Here is a 26475-nt window from a genome sequence, read left to right as displayed (position 1 = left end):
AATGCAGCTCACTACACAATTGTGAATAGTACCTGTACCAACATTGCAAAAACAGGATACCCCTGTACATATTCAGATTAAGTGAAAATCACCTACAGGGATTTTCATTACTACTACTACTTGAATCTCCGTAGGCAGAAGTTCTCTGTTTATGGAGTTTCTATTACCATATCTGCAGTAAGAAACATTGTGTTGATGACCAATGTGTGAACAATTATAGAAAATAGGAATTCCATCACAGAAGAGACAGAATCTGATACCTGTGTATTGAGCAAATATACAACTAAGTGGGTGAAACATAAGACATGGAAATCTGTTGACTTTGTATGAAAAGGTAAATTCACTTAAAAAACTATAACATTACAAGGAGACAGAAGAGCTGGCTACTATTTACCTTTAAGGGGTCAAAGTCCAATACTGTCAATAAATGCCCAGTTATTTCTACTTTCAATTTGCCTATCAAGACCACTGGAAGTTTGTCTCCCACAGGTGATTACATGCCATTAATTCTGTCCCCTTGTAATTTAACAATCTGTGGACTTTGTGATAAGTACAATAGTGTACTTGTTCAGTTTGTGATGTGATGCAAATACATTCCTTCAGCATTTCACATAAAAGTAAAAATCTTGCGCAGTAACTACCTTTTTCCTGACTTAAAGATATTCCATAATATCTCCCCAAAGCAAGATGCTTTTGGCTGAATTCAGCACAATAGTGTCTCAAATGCTGCCTGTTTAGTACCAAGATACCACGGCACTAGACTGTACAAGGACCTGCTATACAAGCAATCTGAACATACATCACATACACTCTAACGTTTTAACTTGATATGTATACCTACTCCACCATTCTCCATACAGGTTCATTTGTTAACCACATAGTATAAGATTTAAACTAAGCGATTTAATGAAATACACCAATTAACCACAAAATATAAGGTTCAAACTAAGAGATTTAATTAAACTGACTGGCCATAATCCTACGGTTACATAGATGTGTATCAATGTAGAAACATGATCAAATTACAGACATGGGAAACTGTTTCATATTTTAAACAATCACATACTATTAACAGCAGAAATGTGGAAAACTTTGACAACTACATGACTGGAATCAACACAACAGTATTTATTACTGCATACTTCTTTCTGCAAGCAATGTTTCTATTCATCCTTTTCTCATAATAGTACTGTCAACTAATACCTCTCTCTCTCTCTCTCTCTCTCTCTCTCTCTCTCTCTCTCTCCATTCCCTTATGCTTTGCTGATTATTTATCTTATATGTTCTACTAAAAGTATTTCTTTTCATTCAACTGTTATTCATTTCTCTTTGTTGTAGCTCATTTCCCCACTTCAGAGATACCCTTGGACTATCTGATTTGCAAATATTCATTCTTCCCAATCATTTTCACTTTTTGTAGGTACCTTCAAGTATAATCTCATCATCTTTGGCAAATAATTTTGAAGGGCTGAACACCACAATCTATATAATATTTTTTTAAGTTTGTCTTTATCTTTCCTTCTTTTGAGTAGTTGAAAAGAAATCAGTGGTTGTAAAACTCAGTTCATCTATCCTCTTGTTTCAGTCTGATCTTTCTCTATTTCAGAATAAAATTCATTTGTACTGATATTTTTATTTAGCTGTACCGGTTTCAACAAATTGTCTTTTCAGAAGCCTTAAAAAATAGGGATATTATAATATCATTAAACTCCGGCCCTACAGTTTTCTGTATTACAGAAACTTACTTAATATTGGTTTAGCAGATGTCAATATCTTCTTTACAGAAGCAGAATGCCATGTCATGTTAATCTGTACATATTTTATATGATTACTGTAAACACAGATCGACATACTGGTAATTTACAATAGATAAATCATAAATCTATGTACATGTCAAGTAGTTGTGTCAGCAGCAAAGAACATATATAAAAGCATATAAAAAGTATATGCTAAAGGCCCCTACGCGCGCACACACACACACACACACACACACACACACACACACACACACACACCAATTTATCAACTGACCAATTTCATGGCAGCCTACACACGTCCCGACCGACTGAATTCAGTGATTACATCATCGTCCTGTTCCTACCACTGGTGGCAAATTGTTTATAGGAAGTTCATGAGGTTGTGTTGAATGAGATGCCACTTGGCTTTACACAGAAACAAAAACTGGAGTTTGCCAAACTAGAAGAAGAAATACTACAAATGGTGGTGGCACACATCATCTAATAAATAAGACAACACATACAAAGAAAATTAAGCGTATATCAGCTGCCACAACTGCAAAAAATACATAAATAAATAAAATAATTAATTAATTAATTCTGTACTATGCTATTCACAGCAGAAGGCTTGGATAATGGCTGGATTTCTTCAACATTTTTGAAAATGAGGCTAATAGATTGCATGAATAAAAGTAAATAGACTGTCTATATTTTGGTTTTCACATTTTATTCCCGATATGCATCAGAAATGAAATCTAAAATCTAATCTATCTGACTCTCCATTTTTAGATTTAATTTCAGTTAAGTATTGGAAATAAAACCTAAAAATCGAATTACCGAAGTGCAATGGACTTTTACTAGTAAAATATATAACTTTTACTCTCTCTACGTGGTATATGAAATCATAATGGATTTGTTTAAAAAAATGGTTTCATGCACCACACAGGAGAGTAAAAGTCATATAATTTATGAATAAAAGTCCATTGACCTTCTGTTCCCCTCACGCAATGTGTCATACAAACATCTGCAGTCTTTAAATTTCTCCAAAAACTGCCATTAAAGTTTTGTTCACTTCACACTCAGTCATGCATATTAGAACAGCATTAAATCTCATGCGCTGTGACAAAAGATGAACTTTTTCTGGAAAGCTGGCATGAAAGTGCTACACTCGGCACAACTTATCATGTGAAGTGGTAGGTGTGAGGTCGGTTGCCGGGTGGTCATACCCAATCAACAGCCAGACACAAAAAGTCAGTCAGTAGGCAGGCCAAAATACCTATGCACATCCAATTTGTTGGACGGTTGGTCGCTCGATCCATGCCCTTAAGGTATATAAGGAAATTATACATAACCTAAAAGGTATGGGTAATTTCCACATTTTATAAGAGATGCTGTACAATCAAAATCGTGTCCTTTTTCCAATGCAAGCTGATCATTCAACTAATCTTTTTAATTTAGGTAGGAATGTTTATACAATTCAAATTATTTTGAAAGATTCATTTTGAGCCCTTGTCAACTAAATGCACAATTTCCATGTTAAACAGGGTTGGAAGGAGAAGGGTGTTTCTTGATGTTGAGATGTTATGCAAAAGTTGATATACATTATTCTCGCTACCTTTGTTGAGCAACTGCTCATGAAACTGGCTCCTAAAAAATGTCCTCCCTGTCTGTCCTATATAAAGACTTTGACATATATTACATTATATTTTATATACCACAGGTTTGAGAAATTTGTCAACTGGAGGTTTCTCTACATCTACATCTACATTTATACTCCGCAAGCCACCCAACGGTGTGTGGCAGAGGGCACTTTACGTGCCACTGTCATTACCTCCCTTTTCTGTTCCAGTTGTGTATGGTTCGCGGGAAGAACGACTGTCTGAAAGCCTCCGTGCACACTCGAATATCTCTAATTTTACATTCGCGATCTCCTCAGGAGGTATAAGTAGGGGGAAGCAATATATTCGATACCTCATCCAGAAACGCACCCTCTCGAAACGTGGTGAGCAAGCTACACTGCGATGCAGAGCGCCTCTCTTGCAGAGTCTGCCACTTGAGTTTGCTAAACATATCCGTAACGCTATCACAGTTACCAAATAACCCTGCGACGAAACATGCCGCTCTTCTTTGGATCTTCTCTATCTCCTCCGTCAACCCGATCTGGTACAGATCCCACACTGATGAGCAATACTCAAGTATAGGTCGAACGAGTGTTTTGTAAGCCACCTCATTTGTTGATGGACTACATTTTCTAAGGACTCTCCCAATGAATCTCAACCTGGTACCCGCCTTACCAACAATTAATTTTTTATATGATCATTCCACTTCAAATCGTTCTGCACTGATACTCCCAGATATTTTACAGAAGTAACTGCTACCAGTGTTTGTTCCGCTATCATATAATCATACAATAAAGGATCCTTCTTTCTATGTATTCGCAATACATTACATTTGTCTATGTTAAGGGTCAGTTGCCACTCCCTGCATCAAGTGCCTATCCGCTGCAGATCTTCCTGCATTTAGCTACAATTTTCTAATGCTGCAACTTCTCTGTATACTACAGCATCATCCGCGAAAAGCCGCATGGAACTTCTGACACTATCTACTAGGTCATTTATATATATTGTGAAAAGCAATGGTCCCATAACACTCCCCTGTGGCACGCCAGAGGTTACTTTAACGTCTGTAGACGTCTCTCCATTGATAACAACATGCTGTGTTCTGTTTGCATTACGTATAAAGAGCAACTTGGTGACATTGGACTTGTCATGCTCCTGTGAAGAAGATACTGACATCTGCTAAACTAACACTAAGTAAGTTTCTGTAATACACTTCTTAGTCTTTACATAAATGTATGGCCACGGTCCAATGATTTATAATATCCCTAATTTTGTAGGCTTCTGAAGATGACAATTTGTTGAGAAATGTAAGGCAAAACAAAAATATCTGTGCAACTGACTGAATTTTATTCTGAAATATATGCTGCATATTACAGTTGCTTAAAAAATTAGCAGCTATTAATAAAATAATAAATGTTTCCCTTTTGTTATAGTCGATGATAAGGTTGTGCATTGTCTTGTTAATACTGTTTAGTCTTCAGTTTCGACTAAATATCTATTGAAAATAGCCTGATCAGTAATGAAAGGAGGATAATTATTTTCAAAATTACATGCCACTATCAAGTATTAAAACTTTTAACAGGAATATTATTTTGAAATCACAAGATAAATTCTGTAAGGAACAAGATGCATAAAAATCCATAAGTTCTTTTTGAGAGCAAAAGTAATATGTTTACTCTTGGGGCAAACATAACTTACTTTCTTCTTTATAGAAGTGCTTACACAATCACAGATATGCCAACTTCATTCTTCAGTAAATGGATAAATAAGAAAGTGAAAGATCGAATAAGCTGAATATGCTTTCCATGATATAAAAAAAAGTATCGGCAGTCTCAGAAACTCAAACAGCATCAGAAGTTGCATGTAGGAACATTACCACAAGAGAAATACTATGTGAAGAATTTGTTTCAAGTCATTACATAAGCAAACACCAAATCTAAACTATTTGTATGAAATAATTTCCCTTAGTCTTATTTGTAATTTTCATCATGTTTCAATTATTATAAAGATAATTACCTTACTCTCTAATCGGAAGAGGAGTGCAAATCCTAAAATAAAAAGTATAGTGGTTGACTTTGTCATTGTATACCTGCAAAAAAGGAAAAGCAATAGTATTACCACCACTGCATAGAAGATAACAATGGACAAATACATAAAAACAGTATAATGAGGTTACACATGTAACTGAAGTTTCAGTAGCAGTGATATCAAGCATCCCATGAAGGCTATACAATATGTGCTGAATGCATGAAATCTGCAAGCATTTTGAAGTTTTGTTTAATGTAACAAATGAAATGAAGCATTTCTAATTGGTAAACTAAAAAATAAATAAAAAAAAGATTATTAAATCTTTATCTGAAATGCAGTAGGCCAGAATAGCACAAACAGAGATTGGCAGCGGCACATAGGAAAGACTGAGTATATGAAAAGTTAAATAGGGAAAGTGTCACAAGAATGACTGTTCTAAGACACATGCTTACTTTCTTTTTGGGCTGCTCCAACTTTTTTAAGCAAGAATCACTCAACTCATCTATCAGCTTCCATGACCTAAGATACTACAGTACATGTGAAATATGCCATCCACAGAGAAATGGAGGGCCTGTATATAACAAGAAATGTGTTCAAAAAGCAATGCAGCCTTGTGGAAGAATCTTTCTTTTTTTATTGCATGTATATTCCTTGTTTAATTGAGGAAGAAACATGATGCATTAGAGCAGAGCATATTCGTTACCACATGTTAGATAAGCCGGGACTCAGAACATCTTCACAAGGAAAAAAGTATGGTAAATATCTACCAAACAAATCCACCATCAAGCAGCTGTATGGCAAGTTACAGGAGACAGTAAATGTGGGAACTGCAGCCAAAGGTGCCAACATCGAAAATGTTGATACAGGTGCAAGCCACAGAAAATGAATGTGAGACGTCTGCCTAGCCAGCCTGGTCTCTCCATCTATGGTGCCCACACATCATTGTGGAAGTGTATCTCTACAGGATTTGTGCTCTTCATGAGTTGTTTTCTAAAGACAATGGAAAACATGTAACTTTCTTCAATAGTTTATGTCATCTTTAACTCAACATTGGGAAAAACTTAATGATTGGTTGGGTCAGAAGGTTCCACCTTGATCGATATGTGTATGCAAAGAACTGATGCATCTGAATTATGGGGAACCCCCATCTGCTGCACGAGTTCCCTCTGCTTCCACAACAAGTGGGTGCTTGGTATTCAATGTCACTTTGGCATATCTTCATCACATTCTCTAATGGCTCAGTGAACAGTGAGCACTACATACAGATGGTGTAAACACTGTATATACTGTATTTCAAAATCAGTAACAGCACACGTTATTTCCGCAGGACAGTGCTTTGGCACATAGAGCCAACAATACCACCATGACTGTCTTGGATCAGTGTTTTCACAGACAAGTGATTTCGAAGGCATTGTGGGGCACCTTTATTTATCTCCATGTGACAGTTTCTTATGAAACTTTTCTTTAATGATGCTGATTACAGAACTGACACTCTCACAATTTTCAAATTTCAGATAGAAATTTAACAATGTATTGCTCTAGTTTCTCAGCTAGGGTTACAATTTGTGTTTGAGCACATGCATCAGTAATTAATATTATATGGCCACTTTTAATAACATCTGTAACATAGTCATTTTCCCATAAAATTGTGTTATTCTTCAAACATTCTCATCAGGTTTACAAGCAAAGAGAACAAGACAAAATGATAGGTCAAAAAAATTTCTAACTACTTTCACATTATAAGATGTAATCTCTTATTCATATTGCCAATAAACATGTCTAGACAATATGGGGAAAAAATGTGATGAATTTATATGCTTCACTTGTTACTAAGTAAGTAGTGAGCTAATTTGAAACTGGTGCTAAGAAACAGTACACACCAAAAATTCAATGTAACTGGACAGAAAAAGAAAGTCTATTTACCAAGTGGTGCTGGAACACACACCTTTCATGAAGTTTATACTTATGCAAACTTGGAGCCAGGAGAGGGTTAGGAGAAGGGGTAGATTTCTGAAGTCACCCACAATCGTGGGTCAGGGGAGACTTACCAGATGGGATGAAATTGAAAGACTCAATCAGTTGGAAAAGTCTTTCCTTCTCATCCTGTCTGGTAAGTCTCCCATGACCTGCGGTTCTGGGTAACTTTTCCAAAACCTACCCCCTTTCCTAAACCTCTTGTCATTTTCCTTCACACCTCTCCTTGCCCCTTTTCTACCTTTCTGCTGGCTCCAAAAGCTTGCACAAGAATAACTATCTTTTATATGCATTCTATGTCGCCACTTCGTGTATAGATTTCTTCCTATCCATTGACATTATTTTGTCAAAAATTGATTATGTTTGTTGTTGCATCAAAAATTCAGTATGCCATATAATGAATTCAAACATACATAAGTATAATTGAGCTGAGCATCCACACACAAGAAGAAATACCCATGCATTCAGTTATAATAGAACAAGAACACAATGTGACAAGTAACAGCAGTATAACACAAATAAATATTTCATAAGTCATAAGTCATGCTCTTTAGACTTAGCTACTATGGACACAACTAAATAAGTAAAGGCTAGTAATAGTTGCTATTGTCTACAATACAAACATTATTAAAATTATATTTGCCTGACAACTCCTACCCAACAAACAGTTTTTCAATCAGTATTGTGTGTGCGTGTGTGTGTGTGTGTGTGTATAAAACACATGGTAACTATTGTGTACTTATATTTTTAAGTTGTTTATGTGAACACTTAGCAGGCAGTCATATATTGATGACAATCAATACAAATGAAAGATTTCACTCTGAAGCAGAATGTGCACTGTTTTGAAACTTCCGACTAATGAAAACTGCTTGGAACCTTGAATTTTTTAGGCACTTCTATTATGGACTAAGCCATCCAGGCATGACTTACAACCCACTCTCAGAGGTTTTTAGTACTATCTGTAGCTCTCCCACTTTCAAAACTTTTTACATCATAGAATTTTATCATGGACATCATCCACCAAAAATGAAAACTTATAACAAACAATGGAGCAGAAAAAAAAGAAAGAAAAAGAATGGCAATTTTTCAACAAGAAGTGAAGAGTCCTCAACAGACATGAAATATGTCGTCTCCTTCATCCTCCTGCAAAACTGAGGAATTTGTTGGGTCATCTCATAGATGATCTCAGGATTAGGAAATATGGCAATTACAACATTTCATGTAAGTGTTCAATGATTTACATTTGGCCACATGTCGTGCAGTTTAAGATCCATGTGATGAAAATCACTGTCATACTCGCCTGGGCCAACCAGATAAATTGTGCAAAGGAAACCAAATAATATATGAGAAGACAAAAATTATAGCCTGACTTTCACCCTTCTGGGACTATGTAACACAGGAGGCAATACACATTCGCATGGCAAATAACTCTGTAGAAAGGGACTTGGGATCCGACTAAGTACCACATGGAATCCTATGCTTCTTGCAATTTGATAAAGAGGAAACAAAAATTTTGAACTGTAGCTTCACCACAGAACAACAAAGGATTTATATAACAATCAATTTTGGTTTGGTTCCCAGCTACGGTGTTGCTCAGCAGCAGCAAAACCATCATTATCTCTGCCCACACATACAGCAGGAAACATTTCAGCTCCTGGTTTTCCATATTCATGCAACTCAGTAGTGCATGCGCCACTTCTGGATGAGGCTGACATAAAAAGAGCATCACCGTGTGGATACCGACAGTTTCTGTTCACCAGAAACTGCTACCTGACAATCTCAAGCATTGGTCTCAATGAAGTGTTGTAGAATTTCTCCCAAGGCCATCAGTAGTTCTAATGGAATGTTGTCTACTCCTGGGGCCTTGTTTCGATTAAGGTCTTTCAGTGCTCTGTCAAACTCTTCACGCGGTATTGTATTTCCCATTTCGTCTTCATCTACATTCTCTTCCATTTCCAGAATATTGTCCTCAAGTACGTCGCCCTTGTATAGACCCTCTATATACTCCTTCCACTTTTCTGCTTTCTCTTCTTTGCCTAGAACTGGGTTTCCATCTGAGCTCTTGACATTCATATGAGTGGTTCTCTTTTCTCCAAAGGTCTCTTTAATTTTCCTGTAGGCAGTATCTATCTTACCCCTAGTGAGATAAGCCTCTACATCCTTACGTTTGTCCTCTAACCATCCCTGATTAGCCATTTTGCACTTCCTGTCAATCTCACTTTTGAGACGTTTGTATTCCTTTTTGCCTGCTTCATTTACCACATTTTAACTTTTCTCCTTTCATCAATTAAATTCAATATTTCTTCTGTTACCCAAGGATTTCTACTAGCCCTCGTCTTTTTACCTACTTGATCCTCTGCTGCCTTCACTACTTCATCCCTCAGAGCTACCCATTCTTCTTCTACTGTATTTCTTTCCCCCCTTTGTGACAATTGTTCCCTTATGCTCTCCCTGAAGCTCTGTACAACCTCTGGTTTAATCAGTTTGTCCAGATACCACCTCCTTAAATTCCCACCTTTTTGCAGTTTCTTCAGTTTTAATCTACACATCTATACATTGTGGTCAGAGTCCACATCTGCCCCTGGAAATGTGTTACAATTTAATACCTGGTTCCTAAATCTCTGTTTTACCATTATATAATCTATCTGATACCTTCTAGTATTTCCAGGATTCTTCCATGTGTACAACTTTACTAAAGAAAGGTATAGTTGATAAGACACAAGATGATACACAACTTTTATTTATGCTGTTTCATATGTTCTCCAGATTAGATTAGATTAGATTATTTTTTCGTTCCATAGATCCGTGCTGCGGAGATCCTCGTGGATGTGGAACATGTCAACCGAGTAAGTTTCATCACATTCAACACACAATTGTTTTGAGTTACTGACACCACTGTAACTTGTAACCATACCACAAATTTCCAGAGTGACTCCTCTAAAACGTAATACACCTTATGAACATTCCATCTTCACAGCTTGTTTATGAACAAAACAAAAAAACACTTTTTCATAGTTGTGTTACTGTGTGAAAAACTTGCACACTGGTGGGAAAAAATTCCTTAGAATGTTTTAAGTGCTCGAATACAGATGCTTGTGTTGGTGGAAGCTGCATCAAACCAATGGAAAGAGTAGATCAAAGAACTTCATTTCAGTAACCACTTTAAAAAAATAAGATCCTTCCACTTCCATATTACAGAACATAATTAATATAAAGAAGAAACTAGACAATAACACAACTTGCACCACCTCAAATGAATCTGTACCTAGCAGATATACAACATAAAAAATTCAAGTACTTGTACAACAGACACAAACAACATTATTTCTGAAACTATCAAACTATATAATGCACAATTAAAATCTGCAGAGAGAGAGAGAGAGAGAGAGAGAGAGAGAGAGAGAGAGAGAGAGAGCGGTTATGGACACTGAACAAATTTAACAATAGGTATAGGAATACTTGGTAATGCAACAAAGTTAGGGAGACCTTGGAAGGAAAAAACATAACATTATTTTGTAATAATAGATTATTATGCATTTTTTAGCATATCAGAACTACAGAGGGTAAAAGCTGTAAAGGAAGACACAGACTGGAATACATCCAGCAGATAACTGATCATGTAAGTTGCAATTGCTACTCTGAGGTGGAAAGGTTGACACAGGAGAGGAATTCGTTGCACGCTGCACCAAACGAGTCAGAAACTGATGACTCAAAAAAAGAAATGTATGGCACATGAGCATGCCCTCAGTAAATCATATGTTGGAATTCAGAAGAGTTGCTCAACTGAGAACACTATTTACATGTTCACTTCATGAAATTTTACAAGCATTAAATAACAAAAAACCACTGGTTGCTATTTTATGTGACTTATCTAAGATATTTGACTGTGTGAACACTGCATTCCCTAGATAAATCGGAGATTTATGGGATTGATGGTACAGCCAACCAATGGAAATGTCATATCTAACCAAAAGAATGCAGAAAGTTTTACATAGTAGTTCAACAAATGTAATCAGAGGAGTGTCTTCTTCTTAGGGAGAAATCCCCAGGGCTCAGTCTTAAGTCCGCTATTGTTCTTAATATATGTAAAAAAAGCTTCTGGCTAGTATATAACAAAGGGAATTAGTTGATTTTGCAGATGACACTAGTACTGTTATCAATCCAAGCATACACACAGCAACAGAAGACATGGTAAAAATGTTCTTACAAGTATCACTGACTGGTTTTCTGTGAATGACCTCACTCTCATTTTCAAAAAGATGCAACATATTCAGTACTGTACATCTGAGGTACTACACCAATGATAAGTGTACCACACTGTGAAGAAATAATAACGTTGTTGTTGTGGTCTTCAGTCCAGAGACTGGTTTGATGCAGCTCTCCATGCTCCTCCATCCTGTGCAAGCTTCTTCATCTCCCAGTACCTACTGCAGCCTACATCCTTCTGAATCTGCTTAGTGCATTCATCTTTTGGTCTCCCTCTACAGTTTTTACCCTACACACTGCCCTCCAATACTAAATTGGTGATCCCTTGATGCCTCAGAACATGTCCTACCAACCGATCCCTTCTTCTAGTCAGGTTATGCCACAAATTTCTCTTCTCCCCAATTCTACTCAATATCTCCTCATTACTTATGTGATCTACCCTTATAATCTTCCTCATTCTTCTGTAGCACCACATTTCGAAAGCTTCTATTCTCTTCTTGTCCAAAGTATTTATCGTCCATGTTCCACTTCCATACATGGCTAACTCCACACAAATACTTTCAAAAATGACTTTCTGGCACTTAAATCTATACTCGATGTTACCAAATTTCTCTTCTTCAGAAACCCTTTCCTTGCCGCTGGATCAGGATATAATAATAAGGGTGGAAATTTTGAAATTTTTAGATGTCCATACTGATGAGAATTTAAACTGGAAGAACAGCTTTTTGGAACTTCTAAAACAACTTAGTTCCGCTACATTGCAAATCTGGGGAGAGGCAAATCAGTTTGTTGAATGAAAATATGCAGAATATATCAACTATGTCATACGGAATGATGTTCCGCAGTAACTCCTCTTTAAGCAAGAAAGTCTTCACTGCTCAAAAACATGCTGTAAGAATAACATGTGTGCTCACCCACTATCATCTTGCAGACATCTGTTTGAGTAGTTGGGCACTGTGACTACTGCTTCACAGTATATTTATTCCCTTATGAAGTTTGTTGCAAACAATCAATTGAAGTTAAAAAAAAAAAATGGTGAACATTATTAGAACACCAGAAGAAAAAATAGTATTTATAGAATATGTAACTAATTAATTATTCTTGTTGAAAAATTTAGTGTAAAAGAAATGTGTGTAGCTTTTGAGAATTGGCCCAATATTTTTTGTATGCTGTATAATCCTGCAAATATAGAGCCAAATAAATAATTAATATAACGTTTTGTGTCCTATCTGCAAGCACACACGGATTAACTATCATGATGTTGAAACAGTGACAACAGTGTCAGTATAATGGCAGAAGTCCTCAATCCAAAGCTTAGTTTGAACACCATGGTGTTTTACCAGACACATTCTTTGTTGGGGATGGTATGCCCCTGCCTCCCCACAACCTCTGAACTGACTAACCCAGTCAGTTATAGAGGGACCAGCAGTTTAATGCGAACTCAAAAATGTAACTTGTCATTTTCCACTTTAAAAAAATCACTTATCTTTACAAACAGAAACTGTATTCATTCATTGGTGGTGGTGTGCTTCTGGGTGGTGTTACAATTTATGCACAATATTTCGAGGGGTAAATCGTTCATCTTCTTCTGGTTGGAGCCTAGGTAGCAAGTATGCATAAAAGTGTTACTTGCAACACCTGAAGAAGACAACTGGTTGTTCACCAAAATATTGTGCACATGATTAATCACACTGAGAAAACCTATATATACACTGACAAATAAGATTGGCAACATGTTGCAAAGTTTCTGCCAGAAAAATTCACAGTACAACAGAAAGAAATGATACACATACATGGTGCACACACAAAAAAGTAGAGAAGCAGAGAATATGTTATATGGAAATGGGTTTGGAAACATTTCATTTCTGTGGAGTATTGCATACTGTTCTGCAGTTAACGTAACACCCAACTTATCCAGATATGAGTTGGGTGTGGTTTGCTTTCACCTTCTCTCCCTGTGTGTTTGCCATGATAGACACACTACATATAGTTGTACGAAATGAGTTCTAAAATGCATCTAAAGTGTTTCCATAGCCTTGTTCAACATACATTCCAAGACACAAAAAAAAGACACAACAAGGACAAGTTATTCAAATGGGATGGAAATCAGAACGTTAAAAAAAACCACACAAATTGAGAATAAATTGATGATTTATTTCAAGAGAAGAAGCTTCATAAATTGAGCAAGCCGATAACGCATTGTCCACCATTGGTCCTTATACAAGCAGTTGTTCGGCTTGGCGTTCATTGACAGTTGTTGGACGTCCTCCTGATGGATACTGTGCCATATTCAGTCCAATTGGTGCACTGGATCGTCAAAATCCCAAGCTGGTTGAGTTCCCCGCCCACAATGTTCAAAACATACTCAGCTGGGGAGAGATATGGAGATGATGCTGGCTTAGGTAGTATTTGGCAAGTAGCACGAACTGTCACCATATTTGGCGGGCATTATCTAGCTGAAATACAAGCCCAAGACAGCTAGCCGTGAAGAGCAACAAAATGGTGTATAGAAAATCATCAACGTACCGTTGTGCTGTTAAAGAGTGCTGTGGATGACAACCAAAGGGGTCCTAGGTCCAGCTATGAAAAGAAATGGCACCTTAGATGACCACTTCTGGTTGTCGGGTTGTGTGGCCTACGACAGTCAGGTGGGTATCCCATCATTGCTCAGGGAGTCTCCAGACATGCCTATGGTCTGGAATCTCACTGACTGGAGTAGAATTGTCTTCAGTGATGAGTTGCGCTACGAATTGAGACCTGATGAGCAGCAAAGGTATGTCTGGAGAAACCCGGACGGTTGTGGGATACCAACTTGACCGTCACCAGTCATACAGCATGACAACCATTACTCATGAACTGGGTTGTTATCTTTTTTCACAGCAGGACCCCTGTGGTTGTTGTCTGTGGCACGCTACAGCACAGCAGTACTTTGACGATACTCTACATCACATTTTGTTGCCCTTCACCATCAGCCATCCTGGGCTTACATTTAAGCAAGATAATGACTGCCTGAACATGGCTTAGTATGTAACGCTTGCCTTTGTGTTTGGTAAACCGTATCTTGGTTAGCAAGGTTGCCAGAGCTCTCCCCAACTGAGAACATTTGGAGCATTATGGTCAGGGTGCTCCAACCAGCTCTGGATTTTGACAATCTAATGTACCAATTGGGCAAAACTTGGCATATTATCTGTCAGGGTGCTATCCAATAACTCTATCAATGAATGCCAAGCTGAATAACTGCTTGCATAAGGGCAAGAGATGGACCAACGCGTTACTGACTTGCTCACTTTTTCGCCATCAACCCTACCAATCAGACTCAACCAAAGATCAATGTTGAACTGTGTCAGACTGAGTTCACTCCTCCAGAGAAATGTGATCCACCCCTACTGCCTCCAAATCATCCACTGTTAACTTTCCAGAATTTCTTAACCGTGAACTCTGCCGCTTCATCATTCCCAAAATCCCTCAGCATGCAAACTAACCTTACATCCGCAAAAAGAACTGCACTCCACCAACTACAAACTGATCCTGAACTTATAATCTGACCTGCCGTCAAAGGCTCCAGCGCTGTTGTCTTGAACTGCAACAATTAGCTGGCAGAAGGACTCCACCAGCTGTCAGATTCATTCACCGACAAACCCTTCCACAGGGACCCAGTTCCAATAATCCAGCAGTATCTCCAGTCTCTCCTCGAGTCTTCAGGCCCATCCCAAAACCTCTCCCCAGAGTCCATCTCCCTTCTCACCGCTACCTGCACTCATACCTTCTCACGCTTCATAAAGCCCATAAATCCAACTACCCAAGGATGCCCCATTGTGGCCAGTTCCTGTGCCCCCACTGAGAGAAGCTTTGCTCCTGTAAACCAACACCTCCAGTCTATTACCTGTAACCTCCCTTCTATATAAATATAAAAGATACCAACAATTTCCTCCATCGACTCCCCACAGTTCCTGTTCCTTTTTCACATGGTGCCTTGCTCATCACTATTGATGCCATCTCCCTTTACACTAACATCCCTAATGCCCATGGCCTTACTGTTATTGAACACTACCTTTCCCAACATCCGACAGATTCCAAACCAACAACCTACTTCCTAGTCACCATGACCAACTATATCCTCACCCACAATTACTCCTCCTTTGAGGGCATTACCAACAACCAAATCCAGGACAGGACTATGGGCACCCGCATGGCACCAGCCTATGCCAACCTGTTTGCGGGGCATCTACAGGAATCCTTCCTTAAACACCCAGAAACCTAAACCCCTCACCTGGTTCAGATTCAGTGATGACATCTCCATGATTTGGATCAAGGGTGAGGACACCCTATCCACATCCCTCCAGAACCTCAACACCTTCTCCCCCCTTCGCTTTACTTGGTCCTAGACAAACCAATGAGCCACCTTCCTAGATGTTGACCTCCACCTCAAGGATGACTACATCCGTTCCTCTGTCCGGATCAAACCTACCAATCACCCAGCAATAACTCCTCCACTTCAACAGTTGCCACCCATTCCATACCAAAAAGTCCCTTACATACAGCCTAGCCACTTAAGACTGTTGCATCTGCAGTGAGGATCAATCCCTCTCGAAATATACTGAGGGTCTCACTGAGGCCTTTACAGACTGTAATTATCCTCCCAGCCTTGTACAAAAACGGATCTGCTGTGCCCTATCTATCCAGTCACCCAACACTTCCCAAAGTCCAACTATTCGCCCACACAAGAGCATTCCGTCATGGCTTAGTACCACCAAGGACTTTAGCAATTGAATTACATTCTTCGCCAGGGTTTCAACTACTTCTCGTCATGCCCTGAAATGAGAAATGTGCTAACCACTATCCCCCCCCCCCCCCCCCAGTGGTAGACTGGCGTCCACCAAACCTACACAATATCCTTGTGAATTTCTGCTCCCTACCCCTTGTCTCATTGCTCATATCCTTGTAACAGACCTATATGCAACACCTGTCTCATACATCCTCCCACCACCACCACCTAATACAGTCCATTCACAAACATCCCCTATCCCATCAAGGGCGGGGCTAAGGGCTACCTGTGAACCCAGTCGGTGTGTGATCTACAAGCTAAGCTGCAACCACTGTGCTGCATTCTACATGGGCATGACAACCAACAAGCCGTCTATCTGTATGAATGGCCACCAACAAACTGTGACCAAGAAACAATGGGACCAACCTCTTGCTGAGCACACCACCCTACATGACATTCTTCATTTCAATGACTGCTTCACAGCCTGTGGAATCTGAATTCTTTCAACCAACAATAGCTTTTCTGAATTGCACAGGTGGGATCTCTCCCTGCAATATATCCTACTTTCCGGTAACCCTCCTGGCCTTAATCTCTGTTAGTCATTGTCTTTACTCATCTATCACCTTCACTGTTCCCATTCCACCACTACATAGCCCTCAGTCTTTTTACTTCTCTCCTTTTCCACTTACCCCCTCCTCTCCCACCCTCTGCCTAACCTCCCATCTACACTTAGCTGCCCTACACTCTCTCCACCTTGTCCCTGCACACTACCACTAGCAGCACTTTACCATTCCCCACCCCTACCCTGCTATCCTTCCCTCTCCCCGTCACAATCTCCTCCTTACCCCCACCCGGTTGCCTCTCCGTGTGTGTGTGTGTGTGTGTGTGTGTGTGTGTGTGTGTGTGTTTTGTCAATTTTTGACAAAGGCCTTACTGGCCGAAAGCTCATTTTGTGACAGTCTTTTTGCTGTCTCTTATCTGCAATTCACCATTCCGCTTTATGGTGAGTAACGACTATACTCTTCATAATATAGTTAATATATTGCTGTTAAGTACACCACAATGTATGTTAATGGTTTCCCATTGTGCACGATGTCAGCCTTATTATGTATCTTGGACACTCCTCTGTAAGACCAAAAATATGTTTTTTCAACCATGAAATGTCACAGACAGTTCAGTTCAGATATATTTTAACATTTTAACATGCACTTGAGAATGGCAAAAAGCCTGAAAACATGATTGTGTACAATAAATGAACAATTAACTGTCAAATGGTGGAAATTTCCTTCCAAAAATTGAAGAATTATACAAATATAACTAGTTTTTGCAACACATTGCATAAAGATGGTGGGGCTCCTATTTTCTACAGCTATGAATCAACTTAAGCCATCCAAAATATCACAAAATATTCTGGAGAAATGAGCTCCAAAATAATGGAAATAAAAATTGCAGGGAAGACATGTTGTTTACTAGAACTGTACCAATATTCTTTGAATAGCTGGGTGGTACAACACAAAGAGTTTTCAAAGAAATATGTTTATTAAATAATTATTGGGGATTTGAACATAGAGACGAGAAAAAAAGCAGACAACCCTGGACTTACAGCATACTTACAAAAAACGATAAAACCACTGTTCAAATGGCTCTGAGCACTATGGGATAAAACCACTGTAGTAACTAAGCACAGTGAAATTCTATTGATCACATATAACAAATAGATCTTCATGCTACTATGACACCCGGATAATAAACCCCACACAAGCAGACCATTTTGCAATCATGATAGAAATTAACATAAAGACTGATGGGACTGAACACAAGGTATGGGAGCAGAAAGGACAGGTTAACTAACAAAACATTATTCTATTAAAAAGATGTTAAGAGAGGAAACAGTATATGTGGACAATGATGCAGACACTAAATGGGACTAGGTTTTTAATTTATTTAATTATTATTATTATGTTACATGTTCTGCCAACAAATGGCTACTGATATTTTGAAATTGTTGAAGATGAAATAAGAACAATGCTACCAATTTCACATATAAACCATATCATTATATTCATCCCAGCAACTGATAAAGAAGTTTCATACCTAATAAACCAAATAAAAGTCAAACATTTATCTGGCTTGGATGGTGTTACATCACATCTCATAAAGGAACGTGGGGAAAGTCTACAAAAACCAGTAGCACTTGTGTTTATGCTGCAGTAGGGGAAGGTAATTTTCCACATTTGTTAAAAGTAGGCAAATTAAAGCCACTATTTAAGAAACGAAATAGAGGTGAATTAGAAAACTACAAGCCAATAGCTTTGATCTCCGCCCTTGAAAAAAATCTATGAAATGAAGAAACTGTAAATATTACAACCAAATTTAAAATACTACAAGTGTCACAACATGACATCAACAGATTTAACTGGTCATATTCTCAATTCACATGACAGGGAACAGAAGACCTGTGGGATCTTCACGGAATGTCTAAAGTACTGAATCATTCACAGATAATTGAGAAACTATATCAGTATGGGATTCTGGGGAAATGTTATGACTCAGTCAAATCATACATTAGGAATATGAAACATTGCACAGATATCAGATTTAATAGTGTGGGGGGGGGGGGGGGGGAATATAATAAAGTACATATCTGAGTTACATACAAACTGTCAGACACTTTGTGCCCCAAGGTTCCGTATTCATACTTGGACAAATACTATTTATCGCCAACAAAACTGATTTCCCAGACTATATAAATCAGAAACTTACAATGTATGCTGATGACATAATAATTATCTGTGTTGCTAAAACAAATAATGAGATTTGAAAGGAAGCACTCCTGAACACTGAAAACAAAATCAGAATCTAATACAAAACAATATTTTTATAAATCATTCTAAAACAATGTACGTAATGTTTCAGATCAAACAAAGTGAAATGTATAATTTAAGTATTCAAATAAATAGAGAGGCAAATAAGGGACTAAGCACCATGAACATTTTAAGAACCATTATAGATAAGCATTTAACTTAGGGGGATGGGGGAACACACAGATGCACTATGTGAAAAAATAAACAGAGAGCAGAGTGTTCTTCCTTATACACAAAACCGTAAAAGTTGTGAATGATAAAGTTCTCAGAACAATGTATTATGGATTCAAGTTCCCATAACCATCCCACTCATCGAACATACGGGGAAGTGCACAAGCTAGCTTCTTAAAAAGATTATTTTTAATCCCGAAAAAAGAAGTGAGATGTATAGCAAAAATACCACCCAAATAGTTCAGCAGACAAGTTCTTGTATGGCACAACCTTATGATAATATACTCTCTCTCTCTCTCAACAAGCTACCAAACCCAATCAAGGAATAAGTGGAATTAAAATTTAAAAATTGGTCAAGACTACAAGAAAAGTTCCCTTAATGATTCATCGCAAAACCTATGTGTGCTGAAGTGTAGGCCAATTTGTCGTCTCATTCCCATCTGCCTGTTTTGTAGAAGTAGACCCTACAGGCAGTGCTGCATTTGGTTATCTAGTATCCTGACATATCCTTCAGCAGTTCTTTGCAGTATATTCAGTGCAGTGCAATGATTAATACATGTGCATAATCAAGCAAAGAATGAAGGGAAGTGCAAGTACCCTGAAAGGCGTATCAGTGATGAAGGTGTTACTCTTGCCGATGGATTGGCCAAACAGAAATGGCTTTAAATGTCCCCATAGCCAGAAATCCAGGGACTCAGGTCTGGTTAATGGTGCGGCCCTGCTATCATATTTCCTCATATGAAATGTTGTGGCGAGGTACTGTTGCACAGTCCAGAAAATGGATTGGCGCCCGATTGTGCATAAACTTTCTGTACAGACATGAGTAAGTTGTCAACAATTTCTGTCCCTACATTGGTAATGAAGCAATGCTGATGCCTCTCTTCCAGGATTTCTCAAGAATTTGCATCTGTCCATATATGCGTATTGTGGTAATTTGTTATGCCATCTCTCACAATCCTTGTCATCTGTGCTATCAAATATAACACACTACTTGCCACAGCTAAAAAAAGCCCATATCTAAGCAGGTATTGGTTTCCAGACATTTAATTATGCGACCTTTTCTTCTAGTGCCGACCAATACTACCTCCTGGAGGAATGAGTGTCACTTTTTTAAACACCCTGTACACTGTATTTAAGCCTTGGTGTAATGTAACATGGTAAATGTAGTATGAACGCAGATGTAATATGTTTCTCAGTCAGTCAGTCTGTCTGTCTATAAAATACTCTCTGCTGAAAATTATCAGCCAGTCATGAGCAATGAGTGAATGAATGAAAATCCACTACACAACGGCCTACATCTGTTTTGATAATTTTCACAGTATTTACAGATAATGTGTTCAACACAAATTATACAGGTATAACTAAATCCCCTTTATAGACTTTGAAGATAGGTTCCTCAACACCTCATGTATTGTGCAGTTGTACAATATGTAAATAAATTCCGTTTACAGACTTAGTGGACAGGACCTTACACCAAAACAAGAAATATAGTCTACTAAACACTGGTTCTAGAGTGCATGTCTTCTTCAATATTGTAAAACATCTCTTCTACTGCAAGCTCTTTGCTGTTCTTATTTTGGAGATAGTATGGACCAAAACAAGAAAAAACAATGTCTAGTAAACATGTATGATATTATAGTTGTAAAATGCCACAGCTGTGTTGCAAAAGAACCAAAGCTAAAGTCACTAAAACACTGAAGCTCAAATCATTATCTACATCTACATCTACATCCATACTCCGCAAGCCACCTGACGGTGTGTGGCGGAGGGTACCCTGAGTACCTCTATCGGTTCTCCCTTCTATTCCAGTCTCGTATTGTTCGTGGAAAGAAGGATTGTCGGTATGCCTGTGTGTGGGCTCTAATCTCTCTATCGGTGCGGACAGCTGGCTAAAGCCAGAGATAAGCTAAGCCAAAATTTTTCCAAATGACTTAATGGTGTTCAGAAAGGATAGATTAAATACAGTTGGTGGTAGCGTTTCTGTTGCTCTTAGAAGTAGTTTATCTTGAAGTGAGATTTGAAGTAAGTACTTCCTATGAATTACTATTGGTAGAAGTTATACTTGACAATAGGAATAAATTAATAATTGGTTCATTTTTGTACTCAGATGATATAGTTACTATCTCACGAAATAAGCATCAAACGAAAAAACTACAAAGAATGAAAACTCGTCTAGCTTGAAGGGGGAAATCAGATGGCACTATGGTTGGCCTATCAGATGGCGCTGCCATAGGCCAAACGGATATCAACTGCGTTTTTTAAAATAGGAACCCCCATTTTTTATTACGTATTCGTGTAGTACGTAAAGAAATATGAATGTTTTAGTTGGATCACTTTTTTCGCTTTGTGATAGATGGCGCTGTATTAGTCACAAACATTTAAGTATATGATACCACGTAACATTCCGCCAGTGCGGACAGTATTTGCTTCATGATACATTATCCATGTTAAAATTGACCGTTTACCAATTGCGGAAAAGGTCGATATAATGTTGATGTATGGCTATTGTGATCAAAATGCCCAACGGGCATGTGCTATGTATGCTGCTCGGTATCCTGGACGACATCATCCACGTGTCCGAACCGTTCGCCAGATAGTTACATTATTTAAGGAAACAGGAAGTGTTCAGCCACATGAGAAACATCAACCACAACCAGCAACAAATGATGCTGCCCAAGTAGGTGTTTTAGCTGTCGCGGCTAATCCGCACATCAGTAGCAGACAAATTGGGAATCTCAAAAACATTGGTGTTGAGAATGCTACACCAACATCGATTGCACCTGTACCATATTTCTATGCACCAGGAATTGCATGGTGACGACTATGAACGTCATGTACAGTTCTGCCACTAGGCACAAGAGAAATTACGGGATGATGACAGATTTTTTGCACACGTTCTATTTAGCGCGAAAGCGTCATTCACCAACAGCAGTAACGTAAACTGGCATAATATGCACTATTGGACAAAGGAAAATATATGATGGCTGCGACAAGTGGAATATCAGAGACCTTGGAGGGTTAATGTATGGTGTGGCATTAGGGGGGGAAGGATAATTGGCCCCCATTTTATTGATGGCAATCTAAATGTTGCAATGTATGCTGATTTCCTATGTAATGTTCTACCAATGTTACTACAAGATGTTTCACTGTAACACGATGGATGTCCGGAACATAGCTCGCGTGCGGTTGAAGGGGTATTGAATAGCATATTTCATGACAGGTGGATTGGTCGTCGAAGCACCATACCATGGCCCGCACGTTCACCGGATCTGACGTCCCCGGATTTCTTTCTGTGGGGAAAGTTGAAGGATATTTGCTATAGTGATCCACCGAAAGCGCCTGACAACATGCGTCAGCGCATTGTCAATGCATGTGCGAACATTACGGAAGGCAAACTACTCGCTGTTGAGAGGAATGTCGTTACACGTATTGCCAAATTCACTGAAGTTGACAGACATCACTTTGAGGCTTCATTGCATTAATGTGGCATTTACAGGTAATCACGTTGCAACAGCATGCATTCTCAGAAATGATACGTTCACAAAGCTACATGTATCACATTGGAACAACTGAAATAAAATGTTCAAACGTACCTATGTTCTGTATTTTAATTTAAAAAACCTACCTGTTACCAACCGTTCATCTAAAATTGTGGGCCATATGTTTGTGACTATTACAGTGCCATCTATCACAAAGCGAAAAAAGTGGTCCAACTAAAACATTCATATTTCTTTACATACTACACGAATAAGCTGGTGGTAAGCATAAAATGTCTGAAATTGTACTAAATGCTTTCTCTGACAATTATTTTTAGCAATTAGTCCAGGAGTCCACTCAAAGTGTAAATGGTTGCAAAAACACACCTGACCTCTTTGCAAAAAATTATCCTGTGCAAATAGGGAGCATCATGATGCGTACAGAAATTAGTGACTAGAAGTTCATTGTAGCGACGCTGCATACCAGAACATCCAAACCCACCAAAAATAAATGCAAAATATATATATTTCAAAAATTATATAAAAATGCAACTGATGCCTTCCTAAGAGACAGTCTCCATTCCTTATGAACTGACTATGTAAGCACAGACCAGATGTGGACTGAATTCAAAGAAATACTATCAACAGCAATTGTGAGTTTTATACCAAATCAATTACTAAGAGATGGAACTGATTTACTGTGGTACACAAAATAGGTCAGAACATTGTTACAGAAGCAACAAAAGCAGCATGCCAAATTAAAAAAAAAAAAAAAAAAATTCAAAATCCCAAAGACTGGCAAAGTTTTAAGGTAGCTGGAAATTTAGTACAGATTTAAATGTGATGTGCTTTTAATAGTTTCTACAATGAAACTCTGTTTAGAAATCAGACAGAAAATCCAAAGAGATTCCAGCTGCATGTAAAGGGCATCTGTAGCAAATGACAATTAATACCTTCAATGTGCCATAGTGATGATAATGAGAGGTACGGCCTCCTGTCCAGAGCGTATACCAGTCAGGTTCCTTTCAGAGTATGCTGATATAATAGCTCCATAGTTAGCAGTCACTCATCTGATGAAAGATCAGTACCTAAAGACTGGAAAGTTGAACAGGTCACACAAATGCTTAGACCACTATCTCTGATGTTAATTTTCAGTAGAATTCTGGGACATAACACAATGTTTGAACGTTATCCACTACCTCAAAGAAAATGATCTGTTTACATATAGTCAGACAGTTTCAGAAAAAACCGCTCTTGTGAAACACAACTATCTATATATTCTCATGAAGTAATGAGTGCTATTGATCTCAAACTGGTTCCATATTTTTAGATTTCCAGAATGCTTTTGAAACTGTTCCTCACAAGTAGTTTCTAATCAAATTGTGTGCCTATGGAGTATCATCTAAGTTGGGCGACTAGATTAATCATTTCCTGTCACGAAAGTCACAGTTTGTAGCAACTGATGGAAAGACAATGAGTAAAACAGAAGTGATATCTGGTGTTCCCCAATGAAGTACTATAGCCCTAGTTCCTAATCTATATAAACAATTTTGGAGAAAATCCAAGCAGCCCTCTTAGATTGTTTGCAGATTATGCTGTCTTATACCTTCTAACAATGTGATCAGAATATCAAAACCAACTGCAAAAGTACATACACACGATATCCGTGTGGTGCAAAAAGTGGCAATGTACTCTGACTAGGGAAAAGTGTGATGTCATCCACATGAGTAACAAAAGAAATCTGTTAAAATTTTGTTTACACGATAAATCACACAAATCTAAAGGCTGCCAATTCAATTAAATACCCAGGAATTACAATTACAATAAACTTAAATTGGGACACTCCCATGGATAATGTCATGGGAAAGGCGAACCAAAGGGTGTGTTTCATAGGCAGAACACTTAGGAAGATGCAACAAGTCTGCTAAAGAGACTGCCTACACTGTTTGCCCATTCTCTGCTAGAGTAATGCTGTGCAGTATTGGATCCTTGCCAGACTGCATTGACAGAGGACATCTTAAAAGTTTGAAGAAAGGCAGTTTGTTTTGTATTACTGCAAAACAGGGACAAGCATGTCGAAATTTCAATCATCAACTTTCTCCTCCAAATGAAAAATTATCACTGTAATAAAGTAAGTGAAATTAGAGCTTGCACAGAGAGATTTAAGTTTTGTTTTCCCTGCGCACTGTTAGAGTGTGGAACAGAACAGAATAAAAAAGTCATTCAATGAACTCTCTGTCAGGCATTTAAGTGTGAATTGCACAGTCGTCATGCAGATATAGATGAAGAGCTACACAGAACTGCTACTGAATGGCCCAACACATTTTCCTTAATTACCCCTTCTGGATACTACCAAAATGGCTAAGAGAAACCAAGTTGATCTCCCCCCTACCACCACACACTTATATAATGCCTACCCAAAACTCCAGCCTTAAATATTGTGGGCATTACACTGAATTACTGAAACAACCTTTACTCTCTGCTGTGTAGCAAATAGCATCCCATTATCAATGTTGTATTGTGAGAAAGTCTATATTCCCCCTGTAAATATGTAATATATTAGACAGTACTCCAACATCTCATAAAAGTTTGTTTTTTTCTTTGTTGTGTATTATAAGAGCTTGGTGTATTTAGAGATACCTCTTAATTTCTATGGAAGTTGTAGATTGTTGATTCATAGTACACCAGAAGATGTTAACAAATTAGTTGAAGGAGTAAGACTAGAAAATGGGCTTTTAATCTAAAACCAACAACATGTAGAATAAAATAACATTTTGTGAAACACATGTGTTTCTTGAGTAATTATTTACAACATCCCATCATGAATCCACAGCCAAGTCAAAATGATAAAATGTACTATTAAACATCTAAACAGTTAACAAACAAGGTACTCACCAACTGAATGAAGAATGAATTTTACGACAACTTAATAGCAGAGGTCAACATACGAAAAAGAAAAGATGAAAATGATTATGCCTGTTGGCACAACCTCAAATATAACAACCTCCTTTAGTCTAATTAATTTTTTAAAGTGTGTACTGGAGTAAATGTGTGTCTAAAAATACAGAAGTTTCGACATGTGCACCATATTTCCTACAAACAATTATCAACCTTTCCCACACATCTCAATATCAATAAAATGTGTTCGTGTACATACATGAAAGTTTTGTTCCACTGCATAAAGTAAAAATACGATACAGTAATAGTGCATGCTAAGAACTACACTTACAAAGACACAGTAATTAGGGACAGACCCCAGTTTGAAAATGCTATATCCAGTCCACTTGCAACTCCAGTAGGGCATAATTTTGTTATATATAAAGTCCAGTTAAGTGTAATCCTTGGCCGTGATGTGTAACACTGCCATAAATACCGTGAAATCCATGCCAAAAGGAATTTTATTACCAGATGGCTTACAACCACTGACAGGGGAAAGTTGAGCACCTGCAATAATTTTTATTTAATATAAGGTCAAAATTAATTTTTGCTGCAATCAAAACAACACAGATTATGGTATACTACATGGCAAAACATACAGTAAAAAACATTTTTTATAAGTGGAAAGTAAAGCAATTGTCCTGTCCTTTTCCATAATTTAGTCTTTTACTGCCATGTGGCAGTTTGGTGCATTCTTCA

General features: G+C 38.0%; 1 protein-coding gene across 1 annotated transcript in view; it reads right to left on the bottom strand.

Annotated features, from left to right (window-relative positions):
• LOC126480790 (solute carrier family 35 member C2) overlaps positions 1-26475 on the bottom strand; it is an 87138-nt gene that overhangs the window by 54005 nt on the left and 6658 nt on the right. Inside the window, exons 2-3 of the mRNA XM_050104101.1 lie at positions 26069-26283; positions 5372-5444 (exon numbers count right to left, since the gene is read on the bottom strand). Coding sequence (XP_049960058.1) covers positions 5372-5444; positions 26069-26283 — 288 coding nt within the window. The remainder of the gene's footprint in view (positions 1-5371; positions 5445-26068; positions 26284-26475) is intronic.

The sequence above is a fragment of the Schistocerca serialis genome, chromosome 5 (assembly GCF_023864345.2).
Source record: "Schistocerca serialis cubense isolate TAMUIC-IGC-003099 chromosome 5, iqSchSeri2.2, whole genome shotgun sequence".
In the NCBI taxonomy this organism is placed as follows: domain Eukaryota; kingdom Metazoa; phylum Arthropoda; class Insecta; order Orthoptera; family Acrididae; genus Schistocerca; species Schistocerca serialis.
The sequence above is the reverse complement of the archived record's forward strand: the minus strand, read 5'-3'. Positions and strand labels throughout refer to the sequence as shown.